A 24,761-nucleotide genomic window follows, 5' to 3' on the forward strand; every position below is an offset into this window, starting at 1 on the left:
GGGGGTTAAAGTCCTGCTCTGCCTCTCACCTGAACAGACAACATGAACAGCCCCACGATGGCGGCAGGTGCCTCCCGGGCAGGGCACTCGGGGGCACGCCCAGAGCTCAGGCTCCTGCCCCTCACACCTGAACTGTTCCGCCCAGCCTCGTCCATCTGACTCTCTGAAGGGCACATCCCCCAGGACAGACACGGCCTTGCCACACTCCAGCTGGGCACAGATGACCTGTGCACTGGGTAGCGTAAAGTTCCCATCGGACAGTGGAGCCCAGGCTTCTCCAGAATGCAGTTCTACTCGCCCTGAGCAGGGCCCATCCCCTCCAACCAGACGCACAAATCCTAAGAGAAAAAAATCAGCAGTGAGTGTTGGTGATCATGGCTTGGCAGAACTGGAAACAACATGTAACAGGCAATGGTGGGAGGGGCATGGGGAAAGGACTTCACAGTTAGAGTCAGATTTGCATTTCCATGAGCCAGTTTCTGAAGAGACATCCAGAAGGATTCTGGGCCACTTTTGGAATGGCTAAATCCTAGGAACATATATTTTGAAGTTGGTGAGAAATGTGAATTCCTTATCTAGGGTCCTAGAATTATAGGGCCCAAGGAAATGAACTATAGTGGGTACTCAAACTTGGGTGCAAAGATATGAAGAGCAAGACTAACCCAGAATAAAAAAGGGCCATAGGACTCAAGAGGTCAGAGGCCTATCAGCCAAACAAGGTTAGAAAGCCTGAGATTTCTGGGGCTAGAACTCTGGTCGGCTCTCAGGAGCCAATTCTCAAGTGACTGATGAAAAAGAAAATCTTGAGGGCTGGAGCCGGGAGTGCTTGCCAAACTGTAGGCAGACAGAGGGCTTGAGGGGGAAAATACAGACATTATAATTAGCCCACTTTTATGATTACATATTTTGTTTTTCTGATAATTTTTGATGAAAAATTCTCAGAATTTCTAAGGTGAGCTAATTGTGAAAGAAGCAACCAGAGATGAGTCTGCCTGTTAGGAAAGCTGAGAGAGGCCTAGGAGAGCAAGGGGCTGGCCCTAGCCTTCTCCCTTGAAACCCTCAGATTTGTCAATGAGCCTGGGAGAGAGTTTTCAGTGGGATTATGCAAGATAACTGAGTTTTTTGATCACTTTAGCAAATCTAAAGAGTGCTAGTCATTGATGTATTTTGATCTGGTGTCTATGCTAACTGTGCATTCCCCTTCTATTTGGGTTCTTAACATAAGAAGCCAGGGTGCTGTCGAAAAAGGTCAGTGAGGGAAATATAAATTACAATAAAATAATATTCTTATCTTTGTGGGGCTTTACTTCTGAAAGTGGAGGAGAGAAACAAGTAGACAGCTTTAAGCCCTCTGAAAAGTTTATGTGAGACCCAGGTAAAACAAAGAAAGTGGAACTGCCTTTTCGGAGGGATATTTATTTATACAAGTCTACCTCGCCTAAGAAAAGTTAAAAACTATGGTCCCCTAAGGCAAAATAAAAATTACGGTCAAATACGTCCTGGTCTGGTCTCTTGCTCTATAGATGTCTTGAGTCCTGAGACAAGTTACTTAAAATTCAACCATTCTAACCATTTTCATACCTCAACTTTGAGTCAGTCTTACAGCTCATTCTTCTCCTTCCACACAGAATTCACTAAGGGGGCACATAGCCTTCTCCACACTGCAGCTGGGCCCTTAGTGCTGCTCAGAGAACCCACATGTGCCCTTCGTCAGCTCCCATGGTCATCCCCCAACCCCCTGGCTACTTCCACTTTCTTCAAAGATTATGCTTTTCCCCCTACTCCCAATCCTATCAAATGACCCCATATGCAATTCTCTTGTATCACTGAGCTGTCAGGAATATGCCATATAATCTCTTACCATGAAACACCCTAATTAATATATATATTTTTTACCTCCACCATTGACTTGCTAGTGCATGGCTATGGGTCCCTCCAAACTTTGAGTGTATACAGATGCTTTGAAAGAAAAAAATGGAGAATCTTTTCAAATAACAGTAAAAGGGGTTCTGTGACTCAGACCACTGCCTCCATAGTTCTCTGGTTCTACTAGCCAAAAAGCTGTGAATATGTATGTCTGAATTTGCAAAGGAGACTTGCAATTTGGCACAAATCCATAAATTTTTTTCAGACTTATTTAATGATATTCCCTGTGCCTCTATTCTTACTAACTTAGTGCAAAACAGTGTCTCACTACACATACAGAAACAATTCAACCAATGGAAGTACATCTTCTTTCTTGTCCCTCACTTGGATAGACTCACTGTACCAAGGGAGCATATGTGGTGATTTGCAAATTTCATTAATACAAAAATTAAATTATAAAAATAATTATGGAGATTGATTATAACTGGAATGATACTAGAATAAACTGTTTTGTTAGGTAAGACCACAGGAGAAGGAAAGAATAGCAGTTGAGACTCATAGGGGCAAAGTAAATGAAGCCTGTCACCCACAGGTGCTTTGTGCACTCGGGCCACAGGTAGATGTCTCAGGCCTCCTTAGCCCACCCATGCCCTACTACCCAATGATCAGGCACCAGTTCCCCTGGAACTTTCTATTCTCTCCTCCAGGGCACGATGCATGGACCATACCTGAGCAGATGACTCCTGCATCTTCCCTGTGAGAGCAGTCGTGCTGCCCCCAGCCCTTGGAAGGGCACTTCCACACGTGGGACTCATTGCCTATGCATTTCACGTTGTCCAGCCAGATGGGCCCCGATCCTGCCCCAAAGTGATCAATGGATGTGGCTTCAAGGGCCTCTCCGCAGTCCAGCTGTCTGCACACCACGCGGGCACCTCTCAGGCCCCAGTGGTCATCACAGATGGTGCCCCAGGAGCCCTGGTGCAGGATCTCCACTCTCCCAGCGCAGCGCTTGTGCCCGTCTGCCAGGCGCAGCTGTCTGCTGTCTGAGGAGAGAGAGTGAGGCCAATGGGCATCTCACAGGCACCGACAGGGCCCTCTGGTCCTAAGGGCCCCTTACCTGAGCAGTTGGCAGCACGCTCCTCTGAGACTGCAGAGACTGCTGGGTTGGACAAGGAATCATTGCACTGGGGCAATGCCTGGGTCTGGTTTCCTGCAGTGGTGATCAGAGTAATATGGTTGAAAAATAGGAAAGAAGAGGAAAAATTAAGCTGAAAACAAATGAACTGTAGACAGGCCACAGTTTACCGCAGAATATTTCACTTATAGTTCTCGGCTTCAGACTCCAGATCTGCATACTTAGTTTCACAAAACGTATTTCTCTTTGAGCAGACTGGGCAACCTCACCTGAGAGATGATGTCAGATGAGACTGACTGACATTGGCCAGATTTCACTGCGAATCATAGGCTGTTGCTTTCTCCCCAAACAAATCCTATCTCTACTGGGATGTTATGTCAGGAATTGTTATTATTCAAAATTTGGAGTTACTTGTTCTCTGAGGGAAAAATATCATGTATTTTTAAGCCTACCACAGAGCAGAAATGGATTATAATCTTTCTCTGAAAGCACCTGAACAGACAGTATTGACAGACCCACTACATTATTTTCCTGTCCTTTACAAAAAAGTAACCTAAAGAGAGGTTAAATAATGTCTGTCAGTGTTGTACTTTTAGTAAAAATGAATTAGAAAATAAAACCTGGAAGTTCTGCTTCTATGAAGGATGGAAGGGTTCACAGCAGGCCAATGGTCCTGCTGGGCACCACTAGAAAAGTCAGAAAATATAAACAAACCAAAACAAAACACAACAACAGAAAGTAAGGGTACTAGACATTTGTGGACACAACATGGATTAAATATGTTATAATTCCAAAGAGTGGAGATCATTTCTGTGTTAACCAAGGACCTATAGCTTTTTCTCTAAGGGAATTTCCCAATTCAGTGCATGGGTTAATGGGCTTAGGCAAGGCAGAAGACTCCTATTGGGACAGAGAAGCCATCATAACTTTAGGGTTAACTTTGGGGTTACCTGGTGGAGTGACAAAATTGGAGACTTGAGGGCTAATCTCACATAGCAGGTTTTCTCCTCAATTATTTGCCCAGTATAAAAGCTGGGGAGGGCAGGATGTCAAAGAACCAAAAAAATTTTGGAGAGCAGAGTAGATATTTCCTCATTCTCTTCGGTGCTGAGCTACCAAAACATGCAGCTTCTCAGCTGAAATCCTTGAAAGCCCATGCCACAGGAGCAGAGAAAAGTCAGAGGTGGCCCAGCTGTTACCAAAACTGCAAAGTAGACTTGTTCCAGCTCAGTTCTAGTTTGTATTTAGATATTTGGGTGATCAGTACTCCCTCCCTCACTTGCCTAGCAGAACAAAAGATAAACCTAGAGTATCTTATTTTTTCATGTATAATTTCTTTTTGATAAAAAGTTACATGGCATGTAAAGAGATGGGATTACATGACAAATTAACAAAATGAAAAAAAGATCAGAGGAGACAGAAGCACATATGAGAAAGATGTTAGTATCAGCATTTTAAAGGGTTTTAACTATGATAGATATGTTCATAAAAAAAGAAGAATGCAGAGAATGAGTAGGTGAAAAAAATGAAAAAAGAATTTTATAAAGAATTGCCAGTATATAAAATATATCAAAATAATAAATGCGAACAGAAAGTAAAAATGTTTAGAATTAAGAATTGAATGAATAGGTTTAAAAGAATTTTAGATAGCACTCAAGACAGAAATGGTGAATTAGAGGAATCCTAGAAAGGAGAGAAGAGGAGGAGGAGAGAGAGAGAGAAAGGGCAGTAGAAGCAACATTTGAAGAGATAGTCATTGAGAATTTTTAAGAATGAATGAAAAGTATAACTCACATATTCAAGAAGCTCAGAGGACCCCATGAAAGAGAAAACCCCATACCTAGTAAAGCTGCTGAAAATCAAAGGAAAAGAGGAAAATCTGGAATAGTAATGAGCTTGTTTAATACAAAAGAAGACAAAATTGGAGGGAAAAAAAACCATACATCAGGTTGGTCAATTAAAAGTTAATGGTAGATACAAACCCAACAATATCAGTGATTGCATTTAAATTAAATGGATTAGATACTTTCAGTAAAAGCCAATTTAGATAAAACAACAAAATTCAAGTGAATTCTGCTTGCAAGATACTAACTTTATATATGAGGGCAAAGAAAGGTTGAAAGTAAAATGATGGAAAAAATGTATATATGATGTAAACCATTAACCATAAGAAAGTGGAGCAGATATATCAATACCACTAAAATAGACTTTAAGGCAAGTTACACTAATTGAGTTAAAGACAGAATTTTCATGATTATAATGGGACAAGCCCTTAATAAAGATCTTATAGATACCAAAATCCAATATATGTCAAAACACAGTTTTGGAGTACAGAATAATACTTGACAGAATGAAAAGAAGAGACAGACAAATTCACAATCAAAATGGGGGAAACTAACATAACTTTTTTCAATAGCAGACCAAACAGGCATAAAAGAAGGAAGAATACAGTAGATGTGAAACAACACAATCCACACATTTAACTAAATAACATCTTTAGAACACTGCATGCAGCAAGGAAAGAATTCACAGTATGATAAATGTACATGGAACATTTATCAAAAATGACATGATAGGAGAAAAACTTTCTGATAATTAAATTCAATTTCAGAGTATTTCTTTCTCTTGCCAACAGGTTTCAGCCCTGGGCAAGTTGACTATGGATTCAGTGAGACAGAGGAATGGCAATGGAATGTTCTCTGCGCAAAAGGGTTTATTACCCGGCTTTATTCTCCCAGCAGTAGGTCGAGCACTAGAATCATGTCTGCATCCAGCAGTCTACAGGTCTGTAATCCTCCTTCATCTCTGCCTCCACTCAGAGAACTGAGCAGAGCTCTTTATATAGTGACTCAATCAATAATAGCTTACTGCCTAGGGTGTGGAAGCATTAGCCTAGCAGTAGCCCAATTACATCATCAAGAAGTTTAGGTTCAGGTGAGCATCCTGGCCATAGGAACTTCAATTTTCCCCTTATTCCTCTAACCACATGTGAAATTTAATTTTAATAATTAATAAGAAAGTATAGTTCGCAATCCCTACATTTTGGAATATTAATCAACACTTCCAAAAAATATGGTGTAGTAGTAAATTAAAAAATTAGAAGATATTATGAAATAATGATAATAGATATGGTGTAACTAAAGTTCTAAGAATGAGGGTATTTATATTAATAGAAGACGGAATGGATTTCAAGCTTCACAGAATTATTAAGAACAAGAAAGTAAATCAATAATGAAAATTATTTTAATTTCCTATGAAGATATAATAATTCAAAACTTATATGTACTCATAAAAAGCCTCAAAATGTACAATTCAGTGATTGATGGAACTAAGGAGATCACATCTATCTCAATAAATGATAGGTTAAGCAGGCAAAACAATAAAAAATTACAGGATTTGAACTAATATATTAGCATGCTATTAGGTCCTGTACACACAATAAAATGTGTACATGTTTCTATCAAGTATACATGGGACATTTACAAAAATTGACTAATCATTAATAGAACAAGCCTAAGCAAATATCAAAGAATCAATATAACAATAATAACATATATTTTCTAATCATAATGAAATTGTTAAAAATAAACTAAAAAGAAAAAATATTTTTCTGTATGTTTAGAAATATTTTAAAAATCTATGTACATATTGTTTGAGGGTCAAAAAAGAAAGTATAAAGTAAAAATATTTCAAAATGAAAATGAAATTTCTCCTTTTCTAAGCATTGAAATTGCTTAAGTATTACATAGAAATTTATGGCTATAAATGCTTATACTATAAGAGTTAAAAATGCTGAAAAATAATTCAGTGAGGATTCCTTTACATTGAACAAAAAAGGAATAATTTCAAAGAAAGTAAAGGGAAGAATAATAAAAAGAAGGATTGAATGATAGAGGAAAAGATCAAATAGAGCAGATTACAAGGTCCAAAGGTGGTTGTGAGGAAAATGGAAGTTCCTATGGCCAGGATCCTCACTTGAACCTGAACTACTTGATGATGTTATTGGCCTGCTGCTAGGCTACTGCTTCCATACCCAGAAGCAATAAGCTATTATTGACTGAGTCACCATATAAAAATCTCTGCCCAGTGCTCTGGGTGGAGGCAGAGACAAGGAGGATTACAGACCTGCGGACAGTTGGATGCAGACATAATTCTAGTGCTCAACCTATTGCTGGGAGAACAAGCTGGTTAATAAACCCTTTCACCCCAAGAATGTTCCATTGTCATTCCTCTGCCTCACTGATTCCACAGTGAACTTGCCCAGGGCTGAAACCCACTGGCAAGACAATTGGCAAGGTAGGCAAGATTCACTGTTGACCAAGGAAAAGAACAGGCTGCCCTTATGGGAGGGGTGCTTCAGTGGTGTGGATAAAGTGAAGGTTCCTATGGCCAGGATTCTCACCTGGGCCTAGTCAGCTAGCTCACTATGCACATGTGGGCAATACATTGTTACTGACTCTATATAAAGAGCTCCACCCAGTGCTCTGTGTGATATGGTGGCACGGATGCAAGGCTGCAGGAGAGCAGAGACGAGACTGGAATGTGGCAGTGTTGAGGACAGAGACTGAGATGGCTGCGTAGGTAGAGAGGCCCAGAGGCAGAGACTGCCTTGCTGCATGCAGACTCACTCTGAGTGTACAGGTTTCTAGTGATTGACTTGCCACTGTGGAAATAAAGTTGGGTATAACCTTTCACCCGAAGAACATTGCACCATCATTTCTTTGGTCTCATTGAAACCATAGTGAACATGTCTGGGGCTGAAACCCATTGGCAAGACAAGCAGGCTGTCCCTGTGAAAGGGGAGACAGTCAATTGTCTCTCAGTGGGTGTGTGGTCTGAGATGGCTTGCCTCCTGGAGGGCTTGGCCTCACTCCAGGACTGGAGGCAGGTGGAGGTGACACCTGAGGCAGTAGGGGTGGCCCTTGGTACAGTAAGTAGGTCCTTTGAGAAACAGAGTGCCCATGAGGCAGCAGAGACTGAGGGTTGGCTGCTTCTCACAGTATTAAAAAAAGTCTACAGATGAGAAGAACATGCTCCTGAAAGAGACATAGACATGGCAGCACAAGGACACGAGCTGTGAACTCCTGTGGATTCATTGAAGAATGAAATGGCTTTAATATGAGAGGAGGCAGCACAAGAACCCTGGCTGTGAGGTGCTGTTGAGGAGGTAAAAAATTTGTTGGTGACTGAAATGGCATCACTATGAAGTACTGTGGAAGAGGTAAAGGCCATGAAGGAAAAGGATGGACCCCTGCAGAAACCACAAGAAGAGGCAGTGTGAGAATGTGAGCTGCAAGGTGCAGTGGAGGAGGTAAAAGATTCCTTACAGAATGAGACAGCAGCACTGCCAGGTGCTCTGAAGGAGGCAAAGACCATGGAGGAGCAGGATGTACTCTTGAGGGGAGCAGAGGAAGAGGCAGCAGGAGAACGCCAGCTGCGAGGTTTTGAGGTAAAGGATGTAGCAGAGGAGGCACTCGGGGGAGGGGAGAGAAAGGTGCCATCAGCCCCGGAAATGGAGGAGCTGGGGAAGGATGAAGGGGTGGTGTCGGGGGCACTGACCCCTCCAATATTGAAAGAACACCCAGTGGTTGTAAAGAAAATAAAGACCCAGCAGATGAAAGTTCCCCAAGGAGAGGAGCAGCCCCCTCCCCAGGTCACGGATCACTTTATGCTCTGCCCTTATACTCAGGCTGAGCTGGTGGATTTGGGCTCCTGGTTTCAGCAGAAGCCATCAGAGTCAATATCAGTTTGGCTCCTGTGCCTGTGGGATTTAGGGGTGGATGGAATTGTTCTGTCTGGAGCAGAGATGGGAAGCTGTCTTCCCTGACAGTTCAGCCTGCCTTGAGGCAGCGATTACAAAATGCACATCAGACCCCAGGAAATTACTCTGTCCTCAATTGGCTTATTGCTGCTCTTCATGCAGTGTGGCCCAATCAGCATTATTTACCATCCTCCCCTGCTAGATGGCAGACATATGCTGAACTCCAACAGGTGTTATGGAGATAGGCATAAAAAATGCCATCTATAGTCCAGAGACTTATGGCCCAGATGAGGAGCCTTTTACTACAAGAATGAGAAATGTTGTGCTTCAAATGAACCCCACATTCCCTCTTTCGGCCTCTAGTGGCGATTCTTGCTCCTCATTTAGGGCAGCCCATAAGTGAGGCTACCTGTACAGTAGCAGACTTAGGCAAGGCTGAAGCAATGACAGCACAGAAAGAAATAAGGTCTGCTACTCAGAGAAAGAATTTAAAGGGCCCCATGAAAGTTACAAGGACCCAGATGTGGGCTGATTTAATTCAGGCAGGAGCAGACAGAAGGAAATTAGATGGGAAGTCAAATAGAATCTCACTGGATCTGTGGCAACAACTAAAACTGGAGCAGTGGTTCCAGTCATTAAGAACAATGAGGCAGAGGCCAGAGACAGAGCCACAAGTCCAGCCTGTGTGTTTGCAAGACTTCCTGCTGGAAAGTAAGCCAACCTCACTTGAGCCCACACAGGAAGATGATTGGGGAACACGGTTTGACTGAGGGGAAGGTCAAGGTACCTGCCCTGAGGGACCGGGGGGGACCAGAGGTTACATGTTGAAACAGCTATCCATTGGTCCCCAGTGAACATACAACATGCCCTGGCTTTGGTGGGAACAGGAGCTGAGTGTTCACTGATTTATTGTAACCCTGAGCAGTTTCCCAGGAGCCCCTCTATTATAGATGGATACAGGGGTAAGGCTATTAGAGTGAAACAAGTCCAAATTCCTTTGGGAATGGGTACCTACCCCCAATGGTGTATACTGTGTATATCTCTCCCATCCCTGAGTATATTTTGGGGATTGATGTCCTGCATAGTCTGTGGTTGCAGACCACTGCGGGTGAGTTCAGACTGAGAGTACATGTAGTAAAGGCAGTTCTGAGGGGACATGCTAGGCACTCTCCCATAGCTTTGCCTGTGCCTTGGCAGGTGACTAATACCAAACAATAAAAACTGCCTGGAGGGCATAAAGAGATTGGAGAAACTCTCCAGGAGCTGGAAAAGGTGGGTATTATAAAGCCCACCCATAGTCCTTTCGATTCCCCAGTGTGGCCAGTAAAAAAGCCAGATGGCTCCTGGAATATGACCGTGGATTACAGAGAATTGAATAAAGCCATACCCTCTATGCATGCTGCTGTCCCCTCTATTACAGACCTGATGGATACCCTCAGCCATGAACTAGGAACATACCATTATGTGGTAGATCTTGCTAATGCCTTCTTTTCCATTGACATTGAGCAGGAAAGTCAGGAACAGTTTGCCTTCACATGGGAAGGATGGCAATGGACTTTCACTGTCCTTCCACAGGGATACTTCCACAGCCCCACCATCTGTCATGGACTTGTAGCCCAGGACTTGGCTACATGGGATAAACCACCAATAGTGTGGCTGTACCATTATATTGATGATGTCATGCTCATGTCTGATTCTCTTTCAGATCTATAAGGTGCAGCACCTAGACTGCTGCAACATCTACAGGAGAAGGAATGGGTTGTGAACAGTAGTACCAAGGTTCAGGGACCTGGTTTGTCTGTCAAATTCTTGGGGGTTGACTAGTCGGGTAAGACCAAAGTTATACCAGAAGCAGTCATAAATAAAGTCCAGATCTTTCCTACCCCTACAACTGTAACATTGTTACAGGAGTTTTTGGGTCTTCTAGGCTACTGGAGACTGTTTATCCCACACTTGGCACAAATTCTGAAGCCCTTATACTGGTTAGTACAAAAGGGCATCAGATGGGACTGGGATGAGACATGTGCATCTGCCTTTACTACAGCAAAACAGGCAGTCAAGGCCGTGCATGCCCTGAATGTGATAGACCCATCAAGACCCTGTGAGCTGGATGTTCATGTGAATGAAGACGGTTATGGCTGCGGTCTCTGGCAACAGCTTGAATGAACTCGCCAACCTAATGGATTCTGGTCGCAACCCTGGAAAGGAGAAGAGGTACAATACACCTTGATAGAAAAACAATTGGCTGCCGTGTATAATGCCTTGCTGGCTACAGAACCCATCACTGAAATGGCCCCAATAAAGGCAATAACCACTTATCCCATCTTGGGGTGGGTATGAGACTGGACCCAAATGCCAAGGAGTGGTGTGGCACAAACATCTGCACTGGCCAAGTGGGGAGCTTACCTACGGCAGCACAGTGCCCTCTCTAGTAGCCCCTTGAGTGAAGAACTCCAATGCTTATTGGGGTCTGTGACACATACTAGTGAAAAGCATGAAGAATTTGCTTTAGAACAATTGGTAGCAGAGTCCTCATCAGGAGTGAGAAGCCCCTATGTCTGAAGATGCATGGTACACAGATGGCTCCAGCTGTGGGCATCCCTTGAAATGGAGGGCTATAGCTTTCCATCCTAAGACAGACAATATGGATGGAAGATGGTGAGGGGAAGTGCAGTCAATGGGCAGAGTTGCAGGTAGTGTGGCTTGTGGTCAGCCAGGAGCCTCCCCAATAGTTGACTGTGCTGACAGCTGGGCCGTCTACTGGGGCTTGACCCTATGGCTACCAACATGGTACCAACTGCTTGGTTGGTCACCAATCCCTTTGGGGGCAAGAATTGTGGCAAGACTCATGGGCCTGCAGTCAGACTAAAACAGTTACAGTATGTGACAAATCATTTGCCACTGGCATTCCCAGGAAATGATGAAGCAGATGAATTGGTCCAGGTGCGTTGGCTGGGAGGAAAGCCTGCCTCTGATGTCAGCTTTTGTTGCATGTGGGACAAAAGACAATGTGGGCTGTAGCCTGTGAATGGGGCTTGCCTCTGACCTTTGAATAAGTCAGCAGAGCCCAGCAGGAGTGCATTGTATGCTCTAAAAGGTACTTATGCTGAGTTCCACAGCAACATGCAACAATAGCTAAGGGGCTGATACCCTTTGGCAGGTGGCAGATAGACTATATTGGGCCTCTGCCCATGTCAGAAGGGTACCAATATGCCATGACTTGTGTGGACACAGCTACCGGACTTCTGGTTGCTTTTCCTACGTGTTGTGCAGACCAACTGATGAACAAAAGAGGCCTGGAGCATCTCTTTGCAGCCTATGGTCAACCACTGGTAATTGAGAGTGATCAGGGCATCCATTTTACTGGACATGACTGAAGTCAGAAGGCACCAATAGTCTGTGGGGATGGTCAGTCTGCTTATGGATAGTTCTATGGCATTTGAACAAGAAACCCCGAAAGGGAGCCCTGAGCCCTGTAGACATGACATGTTGCCACATGGACCAACAATGCCTGGCCCTTCTGGCACCATGGTGACAAGGTCTGGAAGCTTGCCTCCTGTGTATTCCTGGGGTAACAGAAGAGTAGCCCCCAAAGATCACGGTAGTATATCCTGAACGGCTAGAAGGTAGGAGCATCTTATCAGGGAGTTTTGTTTTATCATTGTGGCCAGTACATGCACCTCCAGTAGCACTATATATAGACCCCTCAGTAACCCCTATGGGGAGAGGGGTAAGGTATGGCATACTAGACCTGGATAGGACCCCCTTGCTGCTATGGTCCTATTATAGTACCACTCTCTTGCATGCATCCTACCTGATGGACAAGATTTGGCTATGTTGGTGTCATTAAGACATGTGTCTTATTGCTTCTAAGGTCTTTGTGAATTGCGCACATACCTATCAAAGAAACCTTCTACTCTCTGGGATGAATGGAGCTTCTTATCCATACCACTACTAAGTGTGAGTCACAAACTCATCTGAGTAGAACTGATTTTGAATATAGCTGAAATACCTCCTCAGGCTTGAGGATTATTATAATTTTTGTTACCTGTATCAAAATTTTGTTGTCTCTTGATTTTTGTTATAATCTCTATGTTGTTGTTATCCTCTGTTGCTGTTGTGGAATATGGTTACAATGCTCCAGCTTTCTTGCACAGGGACCATTGGGAAAGATGGAGAGTGTGTAGATTGTGAGGCAAGAACCCTGGAGGGGTGGAGTGTGGAGAAAGTGAAGGTTCCTATGGCCAGAATCCTCACCTGAACCTAAACTACTTGATGATGTAACTGGCCTGCTATTAGGTTACTGTTTCTACACCCATAGGCAATGATCTGTAATTGACTGAGTCACTATATAAAGAGCTCTGCCCAGTGCTCTGGGTGGAGGCAGAGATGAAGGAGGATTACAGACCTGCAGACTGCTGGATGCCGACTTAATTCTAGTGCTCTACCTAAGCCTGGTAATAAACCCATTCACCCCAAAAACATTTCATTGTCATTCCTCTCTCTCACTGAATCCAGTGAATTTGCCGGGGTCTGAAACCCATTGGAAAGACACACGTCACACACAGTAAAATAAATTCAGACACAGTGAGGTTTAAATGCTCTTTAGTGAAACTATAAAATTATTTGTGGGAAATAAAACTTGCTTAAGAGTAATTTTGGGATGAAGAATGGCATTTGAAGCACCACATTCAAGGCAGAAGTCATTAAGATAAAGCATTATAGATTTGGTCACATAATCCCCCTGCCACATAAATAATCCTGAAAACATTAATAGGAAAAAAAACCAGGGAAAATATTTATAAAATATGTAAGACAAACAGTAAATGATATTAGTTTATAGAGAATTCCTATAAATAAATAAAAATTCTAGAAAAAATAAAAATGGTTATGACACCTTGTCTTAGATATGAAAAAGAAGATAATATTTTTTGGACATAGGACCAATATGGATAAAATACATGATATAATGTACTATGGCAAGGTTATGAAGAAAATACTTTCAGTTGATGTTGAGAATTAAAGCTGTTGAAAACTGTTCTGGTGGGTAATTAGGCAATATGAATCAGAGACCTTCAGAACGGTTGTTTTGAGAAAATAATAATGGATTTTCTACTAGGTTAATGTAGATGTTCATAAGAACTTTATAACACCATTATAATTGATAACATAACTATACCACAAATGGGATTAGATAAGTAAGTTATGATTCAATAATACAGTGAAATATTGGCAACCGTACAAATGACATAAGATATTTTAATGTGACAGAAAGAAATTTAAAATATTACTTTAAATTTGCTTTAAAACTAAAATATTAAAATGTTACTTTTGGAAGTGGATTAAGATGGTATACAGGAAGCTAGGGATCCAATGATGAGTGTGCATGTGTGTACGTATGTGGTAAGGACTGAGACATGCCCTCTGTGAAAGCAGAGATTTGGTGTTCAGGAAGAATCTAAAGGGAGCTGGCAGAGCCTGGCTTGTCCTGCAGACTCTGTAATATATTTAATGCTCTTTGGCAACATGATACCAAAGTTGAAATTTCAGTTATATGGGGAGACCTCATGTGAATTGAACTGAGTGCTTTAATATGTGAACATGTGCTTTAAATAATACAATCCCACAAAAGGTTCGCTCTGAGGAAGAATTATGCTTGTTTGAGTATGTGTCTCCTTGGCCTAAAGAGAAGTTTATTCATTGTTCTCCTAGCTGGAGAGGCCACAATGGAATCAGACCACCAAGTTCACATTTCATTTTGCAAGACCACCTGTGACCCTAAGAGCCTGAAGAACTTGAAGAAGGATGGTCATCATGAGCATGTGGCCAGTACCCAAGACACTGGAGGTTCCAAGAACCGTAACAAGGGAGTGAGGAGCAGAACTGCCTGCTTCTGTTGGGAGGGGTAGAACTTCCCAAAGAAGAGAGACAGACCTCTGACTGGAAGGGCTTGAAATAAGGAGGAAACAAGGGTTAGGGAAGGTACAGAGAGGTGAGGAGCACTGCTAAAGAGCCAGGGACCAAGGCCCACACCTGGAGGAGCTAGATACCTGGGCCTGTGGCTGGATTATTTTCATGTCAGGAGCTCACATACTGTTATCTTGGATTTTACTGAGTAGGAGGCCCAGTGGACACCAGATAGGCTATAGGATCCTATAGGATCTGAGGGAACTACAAGGGGGATATTTTACCATAAGGACATTCATGAGCACAGGGTACTTCCTAAATAGGTCCTTCGGATGTCGCAGAACAAGATTGAGTACCCCACTGGGGCAAGGAAAATCTGACCAAGAGAGGCACGCCCTGAAATCTCTAGAGCTAGATCCCTCTTCTACCCTGGAAGCTAATGTCAGTCATCCATGAGCACCAACATTTGACCTCAGTTTTCTCTGCTGCACAGTGGGGTTGGAGGACTTGGGTCAGTTCAAGAGGCAGGAAGGGAAAACATCACAGGCAGGAAGACGAAGTTCTGCCAAGAACCCAAAGGCAGGGAAAGGCTAGAGTAAAGCAGAAAAACGTCTGAGCTGTGGGTTTGTGGGGAAGAAAAAGAAGCTCAAAGTCAGGTTTGGACTGCAGGTGCAGGGTTATCTGGAGGGGTAATTATAGTTCATATAGGGAGGGCTTTCTTTATAGGCAGTAATGTTTCTATATCTGCACCCATCATGCACACATATCATCACCACCACTACCAACCCCACCACCAAATCCAGCAGTCTGGCTGAGAAAGTGTGAGTTCTATGGACTCCTATCTAAAAACTTGACTTTTACTGGGCAGACGTATTCCTGCTCATACATTTAACCTTTATATACTCTTCAAGCTCCCCTTTACCCATTTCCTCTGTCTCTGTCTCTTGCACACATGTATACACACACACACACAGGTTCATAGGCTAAAAGAGTAGAAATATCAAAATCCTGGTGTGGAGAGACATAACATAGAGTGCAGGAAGGACGGATCAGAGACCCAGCCTGAAGTAGTCCCTTAGCCATAATCATTCCAGGAAATCTGGGAAGCGATCAGACATTTTTTGAGCTTTCAGGTGTTGTTGGGAAGGGCTGAAACAAATCCAGAGAACAAACACTGTATCTTTGCAATATCTCACTGATGGACTTTAAAAACTGAGGCCCCACAGGAGAAAAACAACCAAATGGCCAATACAGAGGCATTGTCTTTACAATCTCATCTCCCCCAGAGTCTCTGAGCTAATCCAGGATCTGCTGATTGTAAGAGGCGAAGTTGTGCCTTACCTTGAACTCTCACTAACCCACTGAAGAGGAGAAGAGTGATTCCCTGGACAAAGCAGTGTCCATTCATGGTCGTTGTGAACCTCATTAGTCAAGGAACAGCCTTAGTTGCCTTAAACCGTACGCGGTGCCCTCCTGATCCTTAGTGGGAGCTCCTACAGCAGGAAGGGGATTATATAGTCCCATCCCCTGGCATCGCCACCTTCCAGGAGCCAATAGAAACTCTGCATAACATCTTCCCTGACTTCAGACACTACATAAAAGGAAACCTTCTGAAGTTCAAACACCAATTAGATGCTGAATCTTAAATATCTCCTTATATGAGATACAAGGTTTTCTGACATCAGGTGTCATTCTGTCTCCAAAGCTGATACAGAAAAGCTGTATTAAAAAAAATATATATATATGTGGCTTTCTTTTCTCCACTGCTAGGGTCCAGCTCAATGGCTGGTTCAGCTCAGCTGGTGAAATCAGTCAGCTGCACTGTTTGGGGATCAGTTCTACCACCCAGGGCCCAGGAAAAGATTTTTTTTGTTTAATTAGGTCTGCCTCTCCAATATCACATGACCCACATGTCAGGGCTGCAAAGAAATGAGGAGACTCTAACAAACAGCAAGACCAAAAAAAGTCCAGTGAGTAGAATATTGGGATTAGAAAGATGAAAAATTCTCAAGTAAATTTTAAAAAGGTGAGTTGGACAGCAAGGGGACCTGATTATTGACTTCATAGGCTGGGCTTTCCTTCTCCCTTTATTTCTGGGTGGTTAGTGAAAGCCTCATAAAGATCCGGGGCTCTGAGGGCAGCAGGTATGAAGGCTGTCTTTGCCTTTGTATCACATCACAGAGAAGATTTTGCTCCCAAGACTACTGTGACTGGTACAGACACTTCACCTAGGAATACATTACAGTTCCTTGGGATATGGTGGGGCTACAGATTACAAATTAGATTAATTCCCATTTTGCAGTGTGGCAACTTGGCAGACAAGTCTTCAGTGGTTACAAAATGCTTGCCTCCTACTCTTAGATCCTCTTTTTCACTATTTCTCTCCCTATGCCTTCCCCTTCTTCTGTTCGTTTTCAGATAAGCCAGTTAGTTTGCTTTCACCTTTTGAGTAAATAAATAAGATGACTGTCATTACAGTGCTCAGAAACGTCAGTTTTACATAAATTGTTTATCTTATCCTTGCTATCAACAAAACAAGTACCTGTGTTATCACTTAAATTTTCTTTTTTACTTGAGATATAATTAACACATAACATTGTGTAAATTTAAGGTGTACAATGTGTTGATTTGACACACATGTATTGTACACAATCACCACCATAGCGTTAGTTGACACCTCTGTCACTTCTCTCATAATGACCCTTTCTTTTTTGTGGTGGGAACAATTAAGAGCTAGTCTCTTAGCAACTTTGAAGTGTATAACACAGATTTGTTGTCTATAATCACCATGCTGTGTTTTAGATCTCCAGGATTTATTCATCTATTGGTTGCAAGTTTGTTACCTTAAATAATATCTAATTTCCCCCCTGCCACTCCCCCGCCTGGCCCCCTGTATGTATTACTCTACTCTCCATTTTGTGAGTTTGGTTTTTTGATTCCAAATATAAATGATGTCATACAGCATCTGTCTTTCTCTCTGACTTAACTCATTTAGCCTCATGCCCACTGAGCATAATGTCATCCCACTTGTTGATCTTTGCTTTGTTGCTTGTGCTTTTGGTATCATATACAAAAAGTCACTTGCTGCCAAGACTACTGTCAAGGAGCTTCTTCCCTATGTTGTCTTCAAGGAGTTTTCAGTACTAGATCTTAAAGTTTTTAATCCCTTTTGAATTATTTTTGGAAGTGAGGTAAGATAAGAGGCCAAATTCATTTTTCTGCATGTGGTTACCCAGTATTCCAAATACCATTTGTGAAAAGACTATCTTTTCCCCATTGAGTGCCCTTGGCTTCCTTGTCAAATATTACTTGCTTGTATATGCAGGAGTTTATTTTTGAGCTCTGCATTCTGTTCCATGGGCCTCTGTGTCTATTTTTATGGCAGTACCTACTATTTTAATAGCCTTGTAGTACAACTCAAAATCAGGAAATCTGATGCTTCTGGCTTTGTTCTTTTTTCTCATAAATGTTTTGTCTATTTGGGGTCTTTCGTATTTTATACAAATTTTAGGATTATTTTTTCTATTTCTGTGGAAAATGCCTTTGGGATTTTGATAGGGATTGGATAGAATCTATAAATGGCTTTGGGAAGTATGGACATTTTAACAATATTCATCACCCACTTAGCAGTATTCTGATCTATGAATATGGGTTATTTTCCCACATATTTGTGTCTTCTTCAATTTCTTTCATCAAAGTCTTGTTGTTTTCATTACCCAGATTTATCATTTCCTTGGTAAATTTGTTCCTAAGTATTTGATTGTTTTTGGTGCTGTTGTGAATGGGATAGTTTTCTTTATTTCTTTTTCAGATATCTCATTACTGTACAGAAACACCTGGATGTCCATTTCTCTCTCCTGGCTCAGGAAATTTTCTGCTGTTATTGCTTTAATATACTTTCTGCCCCTTTCTTTTTGTCATCTCCTGCTGGAAGGCCCATAATGTGAATATTTTGTTTTTCTTCACTGTGTCCTATAAATCTCATTGGTGTTCTTTACTCTCTTTCATTCTTTATTCTTTTTGCTCCCCTGGGTAATTCCTAATGTCCTGTCCTCCAAGACACTGGTTCTTACTTGTGCATATTTCAGCTTGCTTTTGAAACTCTCTATTGAATTCTTCAGTTCAGTGATTGCATTTTTCCCTTCCAGGATTTCTGCTCTTTTTTGGGGGAGGGGGTTGATGGTTCTATTGCTTTGTTGACATTTTATCCATGCATTGCTTTCCCAATTTTATTTAGTTGTCTGTCTATGTATTCTTGTAGCGAATTAAACTTATTTAAGAGAATCTTATTAGAGCTTTCTTAGTTCCCTTTGGTGGTGTCATATTTGCCTGTTTATTTTGTTTTATTTTTTTTGGTCATCTTTGACTCCTTACATTAGCATCTGTGCATTTTAGCAATTGGGTTCCTCTTTCAGACTTTACCAGGTTTGCTTTAGTAAGGACAGATCTTCATCAGTCAGCTCAGCTTGGGTTTCTGAGTGTGTCTACTGGTCATGTCCTTGGGCAGGTGTGGTCTAGTATTACAGTCTATTTTTGGGCAATGCAATTTTTTGAGCTCTGAGGTTGGGGATGGGACGGTGTGCCACTGGCTGATAATAGTCGGATAGGATTGCTTTCTTGGTTCCTTACCCAGGTGAGGCTGTAAGATGGGCTCTGGTTTCCTGGACTCTCTGGTCAGGCTCACTAGATGGTCAAGACTGGGTACTGTATTCAGTTGTAGATGGAGCTGTGAATTAGTTTCCCTACCTGGGCAGAGCAGCAGGAGGGGGCCTGGAGCCTGTATGGCTCATGCTTGGGGGACCCAAATCAGGCATGCGTGTGGAATGAATTCCCTGGTCAGGTGAGGCCACCGGTTTTCCTCTGCAGAGGGGAAACCATGGGTTGGTTCTCTGTTCCAGTGCCTCTGCAAGCGGGGCTATCAGATGAGCTACACAGTTTCCTGTGTTCTCTGGCTGGGTAGGCTGGAGGCTGTATTCAGCAATGAGTGCGGCTGAGAATCAGTTTCCCTGCCTGGGTGCAGAGGCAGGAGCAGCTGTCAGGTTGGGAAAGCTGTTGTTTCGATCCAAGCTGATCCATGCCCTAAGTTCCCTGGTGGGACATGTCCACCGGCTTTGCTCTGCAAACTTATTGGCTCTCTCTCCCTGCCCTTCACTGGGCTGCACAGCTTCCAGGTGTTCTTCCCGGGCCCTCTGGTCAGATGTGGCTGAGAGACACTTTCCACAGTGGGTGGTGCTGTGTCTTAGATCTTACCTGGGCATGGGCGGACCAAGTTCTAGGACTGGCAAAGCTCCTTATTGAGTATCTGAATCAAGCAGATCTGCACCCTGCCAAGTCCCCTGGTAACAGAGTGTGACTGATTTGGTTCTGCTGAGCAAAGCCACAGGCTGGGGCTACACTAGGTGGGCCCCGCAGCTGTGAATGCAGTCTGCCAAGATCCATGTGCTGGCTGCTGCAAGCCCCTCCCTGCTTCTCTGTCACAGATACCTAGTGGTTGAGCCTTAAAGATCCCCCTGCAATCCCTGTGGGGCAAGATCAAAGTAGTGACTCCTACAAAGCAATCCTCAATGCTGGGGGGCATTGGAGGTGCTGTTGGTTTTTTGGGTCCTCTTTTCCTACTGGAGTTGCTGGAGGCTCAGGGGACCTCCCCCTGTGACGCTGCACTGGCCTGGGGGAGGGGCACTGTGGCCGGCATGTAGTGGCTTCTCTTACTGTTAGTGCAGTCTGTCTTGGTCTCAGATGCTTCAGCCTCATTCCCCCATTGTAGGATTCTCTCAGTGAGGTCTTGTCTTTGTTTGGTTGTGAGTTGTTCTTGTTGTGAAGGGTATCAAAGTCAGGAATGACCTAGGTTTCGACATCACTCTGAAATGAGTCTCTTGTAGGCAGCATATAGCTGAGTCTTGTTTTTTTCATCCAACCAGTGACTATGCATTTTGATTAGTGAATTAAATCCATTTCCATTTAGAGTAATTATTGATTATTAGGACTTGATTGAGTAAGGATGTACTAATGCCATCTTATTGTTTTCTGGTTGTTTTGTATTTCCGTGGTTTCTGTTTCCCTCTGTTTCTGCCTACCTTTTAAAATTGTTGGTTTTCCATGGTGGTGTGCTATTTCTTTATCTTTTGTGCATCTGCTCTGGGCTTTTGCTTGCAGTGACTCTGAGGCCTACATGAAACATCTCAGTGATAAAAGTGATCTTAAGCTGTTTGCAGCTTACCTTTGGTCCCCAATAAAAGCGCCACCCTTTTACTTTCCCTTTTTGTATTTTTGATGTCACAATTTACCTCTTTATTTATTATGTGTTTGTTTAAAAATTATAGCAGCTGTAGTTATTTTTAATACTCATTTTTTAACCTATATACAACAGGTAAGTGGATAAACCACCATCTTATCATAGAGCTAACATTTTCTAAATTCAGCTGTGTATTTTTTACCAGTGTGTTTTTTCATACCAGTGTATAAACCAAAGGGTTGTATGTTTTCATTTTGCTGACTAGCATCTCCTATTTCAGCTTGAAGAATACCTTCCAGCTTTTCTTTTTTTTTTTGGTATCATTAATCTGCAATTACATGAAGAACATTATGTTTACTAGGCTCCCCCCTTCACCAAGTCCCCACCACATACCCCTTCACAGTCACTGTCCATCAGTGTAGTAAGGTGCTCTAGAATCACTACTTGTCTTCTCTGTGTTGCACAGCCCTCCCCATGCCCCCACCACATTATACATGCTAATCATAAGGCCCCTGTTTCTTTTTCCCCTTATCCCTCCCTTCCCACCCATCCTCCCCAGTCCCTTTCCCTTTGGTAACTGTTAGTCGATTCTTGGGTTCTGTGAGTCTGCTGCTGTTTTTCTTCTTCAGTTTTTTCATTGTTCTTGTACTCCCTTCCAGCTTTCCTTATAAGGCAGGTTTTGTGGTGATAAACTCCCTCAGCTTTGTCTGTCTGGGAAAGACTTTATTTTTCTTTTCTATGTGAAGGGTAACTTTGACAGAATATTCTTGGCTGGATATTTTTTTCCTTCAACCCTCTGAATATGTCATTCCAGCTCTCTCCTGGCTTATAGAGGTTTTGTTGAGAAATACCATTTTTTTCCTTTGACTTTATTTATTAAGGTATCATTGATATACAATTTTATGAAGGTATCACATGAGCAACATTGTGGTTACAACATTCACCCATATTATCAAGTCCCCCACACCAACCCCATTGCCGTCACTATCCATCAGCGTAGTAAGATGCTATAGAATAACTACTTGTTGTCCATGCTATACTGCTCTTGTGACCTACCTATATTGTGATTGCAAATTATAGTGCCCCTTAATCCCCTTCTCCCTCCCTCCCCACTCACCCTCCCCAAACCCTTCCTTTCGGTAACCTCTAGTCCCTTCTTGGAGTCTGTGAATCTACTGCTGTTTTGTTCCTTCAGTTTCGCTTTCTTGTTATACTCCACAAATGAGTGAAATCATTTGGTACTTGTCTTTCTCCACCTGGTTTACTTCACTGAACATAATACCCTCTAGCTCCATCCAAGTTGTTGCAAATGGTAGGATTTGTTTTCTTCTTTGGCTGAATAATATTCCATTGTGTATATGTACCACATCTTCTTTATCCATTCATCTACTGATGGACACTTAGGTTGCTTCCATGTCTTGGCTATTGTAAATAGTGGTGTGATAAACATAGGGGTGCATCTGTCTTTTTGAATCGGGATCTTGTTTTCTTTGGGTAAATTCCTAGGAGTGGAATTACTGGGTCAAATGGTAGAGAAATCCTTTGATAGTCTAATGGTGACTTCTTATATGTTACAATCTTTTCCTCCCTTGCTGCTTTTAGTATTTGCTCTTTATTTTTTATTTTGACAGTTTCATCATGTGTCTTGGCTAAGTTCTTTTTACACTGGGATCATAGGGCTGTGAACTTGGTTGTCCAACTCTTTTCCCTCATTTGGAAAATTCTCAGCTCTTCTTTCCTGAAATAAACCTTCTACTCCCTTCTCCCTTTCTTCTGTCTTCACCATTTACCCGTATCTGATCCTGTCCACAGGCTGGGAGAGCATCTGATGTTAGTCAAGCTGAGAAGGGATAGGTAAGGGGAGGGGCTGGATACTGTGCCCTAGTTCATGGTCATCCCCATAACTATCATTGCTGCTTCCTCTGTGGTTTCCTCTGACAATGTACTTGCCCTCCTCTATTCTGTTATCAAAGCTGCCCTGAATTCAAATGGTCTTGTAGAGGGGTCATTAAATATTTATGAATTGGTATGTTAATATGTACATCAATACATAATAAAAAATTTAAAATTATATCCCTTTGTAATTTCTGCATAAATAATACTATAAATATTATAAAAGTGCTCTCCAAATTAAGTCATAGCATCAACTTTCCCTTAGATCATTAAAAAAATTTCCAAACAATATTCTGACTGTTAGAAATGATAGGGTATTTGGTATGGTTTTTCATTTGATGAAGCTATCACTACCTATATAATGCCCTAAGATCTGAGATTTGATTTGATGTAGGGGACAGCATCAAATCTTTCTGATTTCTAGTTTATTTTAATAGTCATTGGATAACTTTGAAAGTTTCAATAATTTGAGAATTTCTTAGCACTAGTAATACTTTTCAGTTTCAATCTTCAGTTTCTATAGACTAGAAAAAGTTACGTTTTTAAAAATTTCTGTCTTTAAAATATTGCCTAAGAATTTTATTCATTCAACATCATTCTTACCAACAAGCATGTAGTGATCATTTTTCCAAATGTAATCTTTAATTTGATCAAACCCAATGTTTTGGCTGGATGAGAGGGAGGATATTATGATGGTTAAATGTGTGAGATCAATTGCTGGGTTGCCTGGATTTGAATCCCGTTTCTGTCACATAAATTTTTAGTAATCTCTAATGCCTCAGTAGATTACAGTGTTCAAATGAATGAAAATACTTGGAATGTTGCCTGACACAAAACTAAGCATTATAGAAATTCTAGTTCTCATTTTTATTAATAAAACTAATGTCAATGTTCATGATAGATGAGAGTTCAGAGGATTTTCAGGAAGTTGTACCATTAATGGAGGTGAAATTCAACAGTTCTCTCTGGAACTCCTTGTTCCTTCCAAGCCACCCTGAGTTCTCTATCCCTATGGCCTCCCTCCTTCCAAGGGAGATGGAAAGCCTGCCATGTTGGTGAGTCTTGCAGCATCCATTATGCCCTGTGGTACCCATTACACCCCAGCTCTCCTGTTCACAAGGCTTCCTCCAAAAAGCTTTTCTTGGAGAGGCTGGAATTCCCATAAATGATCACTTGAGGGCAATTTCTAGGACTTGCTTGCCTGGATGGGTAGGCAGAGTCCTAGGGAGCCAGGTGTAGGTAATTACCCCAGAAGTTTCTAGCATTTTGAAGAGGCACTTAATCTCTCCTCCCAGGGTTTGGGCCTGCTCACCTGGGGGAAGACAGATGGAGTCATGTGCTGTGTGTAGAAGTCAGGCAGCTTATCTGATGGGCTGGAAGTCAGGAAGGCCCAGGACAGCTCTCTGGAGGGGCTCAGTCAGGAGTTCCAGGGCTTGAAAGATATACAGGGGAGCCTGGGGTGCTGCCTGGGGTTGGACACTTGGGGAATGACTTTCAGTGGAAACACCTGTCAGAACAGGCACTAACTGTTAAGTATGGAACAAGTATCTAGAAGACCTGTGCTGTGTCAGAGATTAACCCTCATTTCTTGCGCTGTGAAGAGGTCTGAGGATTCAAGAGAATGACCCAGAATGATCCTGGCCATGGGATGAGGGAAGTGAAAAGATACCAATTTTAACAATGCTTATAGCCGTTTTGGTGCATTCCAACTGGATATCAACTGTCCTCCTAGGTGTCAACAATTTCAGCCACCAAGATTCTTATTTAATATCCACCCCCCATGGGCGTCCTTCAGTATTTCCCCGTGCAGGAGAGTCACTGTATTGCCCTTTTCCTAAAAACCAGTATGCCTTGCCTCTCCTCATCTGAAGAAAAGTCCGTGTGACATCAGCCATGGCCCCATTTCATCCTAGAGAATCAAATCGGCCCTTAGCAGTACCTGTAGAATCTCCCCACAGGCCTGATTG

At 42.4% G+C, this 24,761-nt stretch overlaps 1 protein-coding gene across 1 annotated transcript in view; it reads right to left on the bottom strand.

The window, feature by feature from the left end:
* Nucleotides 1-16,144, bottom strand: part of LOC118924780 (antigen WC1.1-like) — a 47,236-nt gene extending 31,092 nt beyond the window's left edge. The window contains 4 exon segments of the mRNA XM_057491278.1: nt 30-338; nt 2,595-2,909; nt 2,984-3,076; nt 16,011-16,144. Coding sequence (XP_057347261.1) covers nt 30-338; nt 2,595-2,909; nt 2,984-3,076; nt 16,011-16,095 — 802 coding nt within the window. The 5' untranslated portion in view covers nt 16,096-16,144.
* Between the last annotated feature and the right edge of the window lie 8,617 nt (nt 16,145-24,761).

The sequence above is a fragment of the Manis pentadactyla genome, chromosome 14, assembly GCF_030020395.1.
Source record: "Manis pentadactyla isolate mManPen7 chromosome 14, mManPen7.hap1, whole genome shotgun sequence".
NCBI classification, from domain to species: Eukaryota; Metazoa; Chordata; class Mammalia; order Pholidota; family Manidae; genus Manis; species Manis pentadactyla.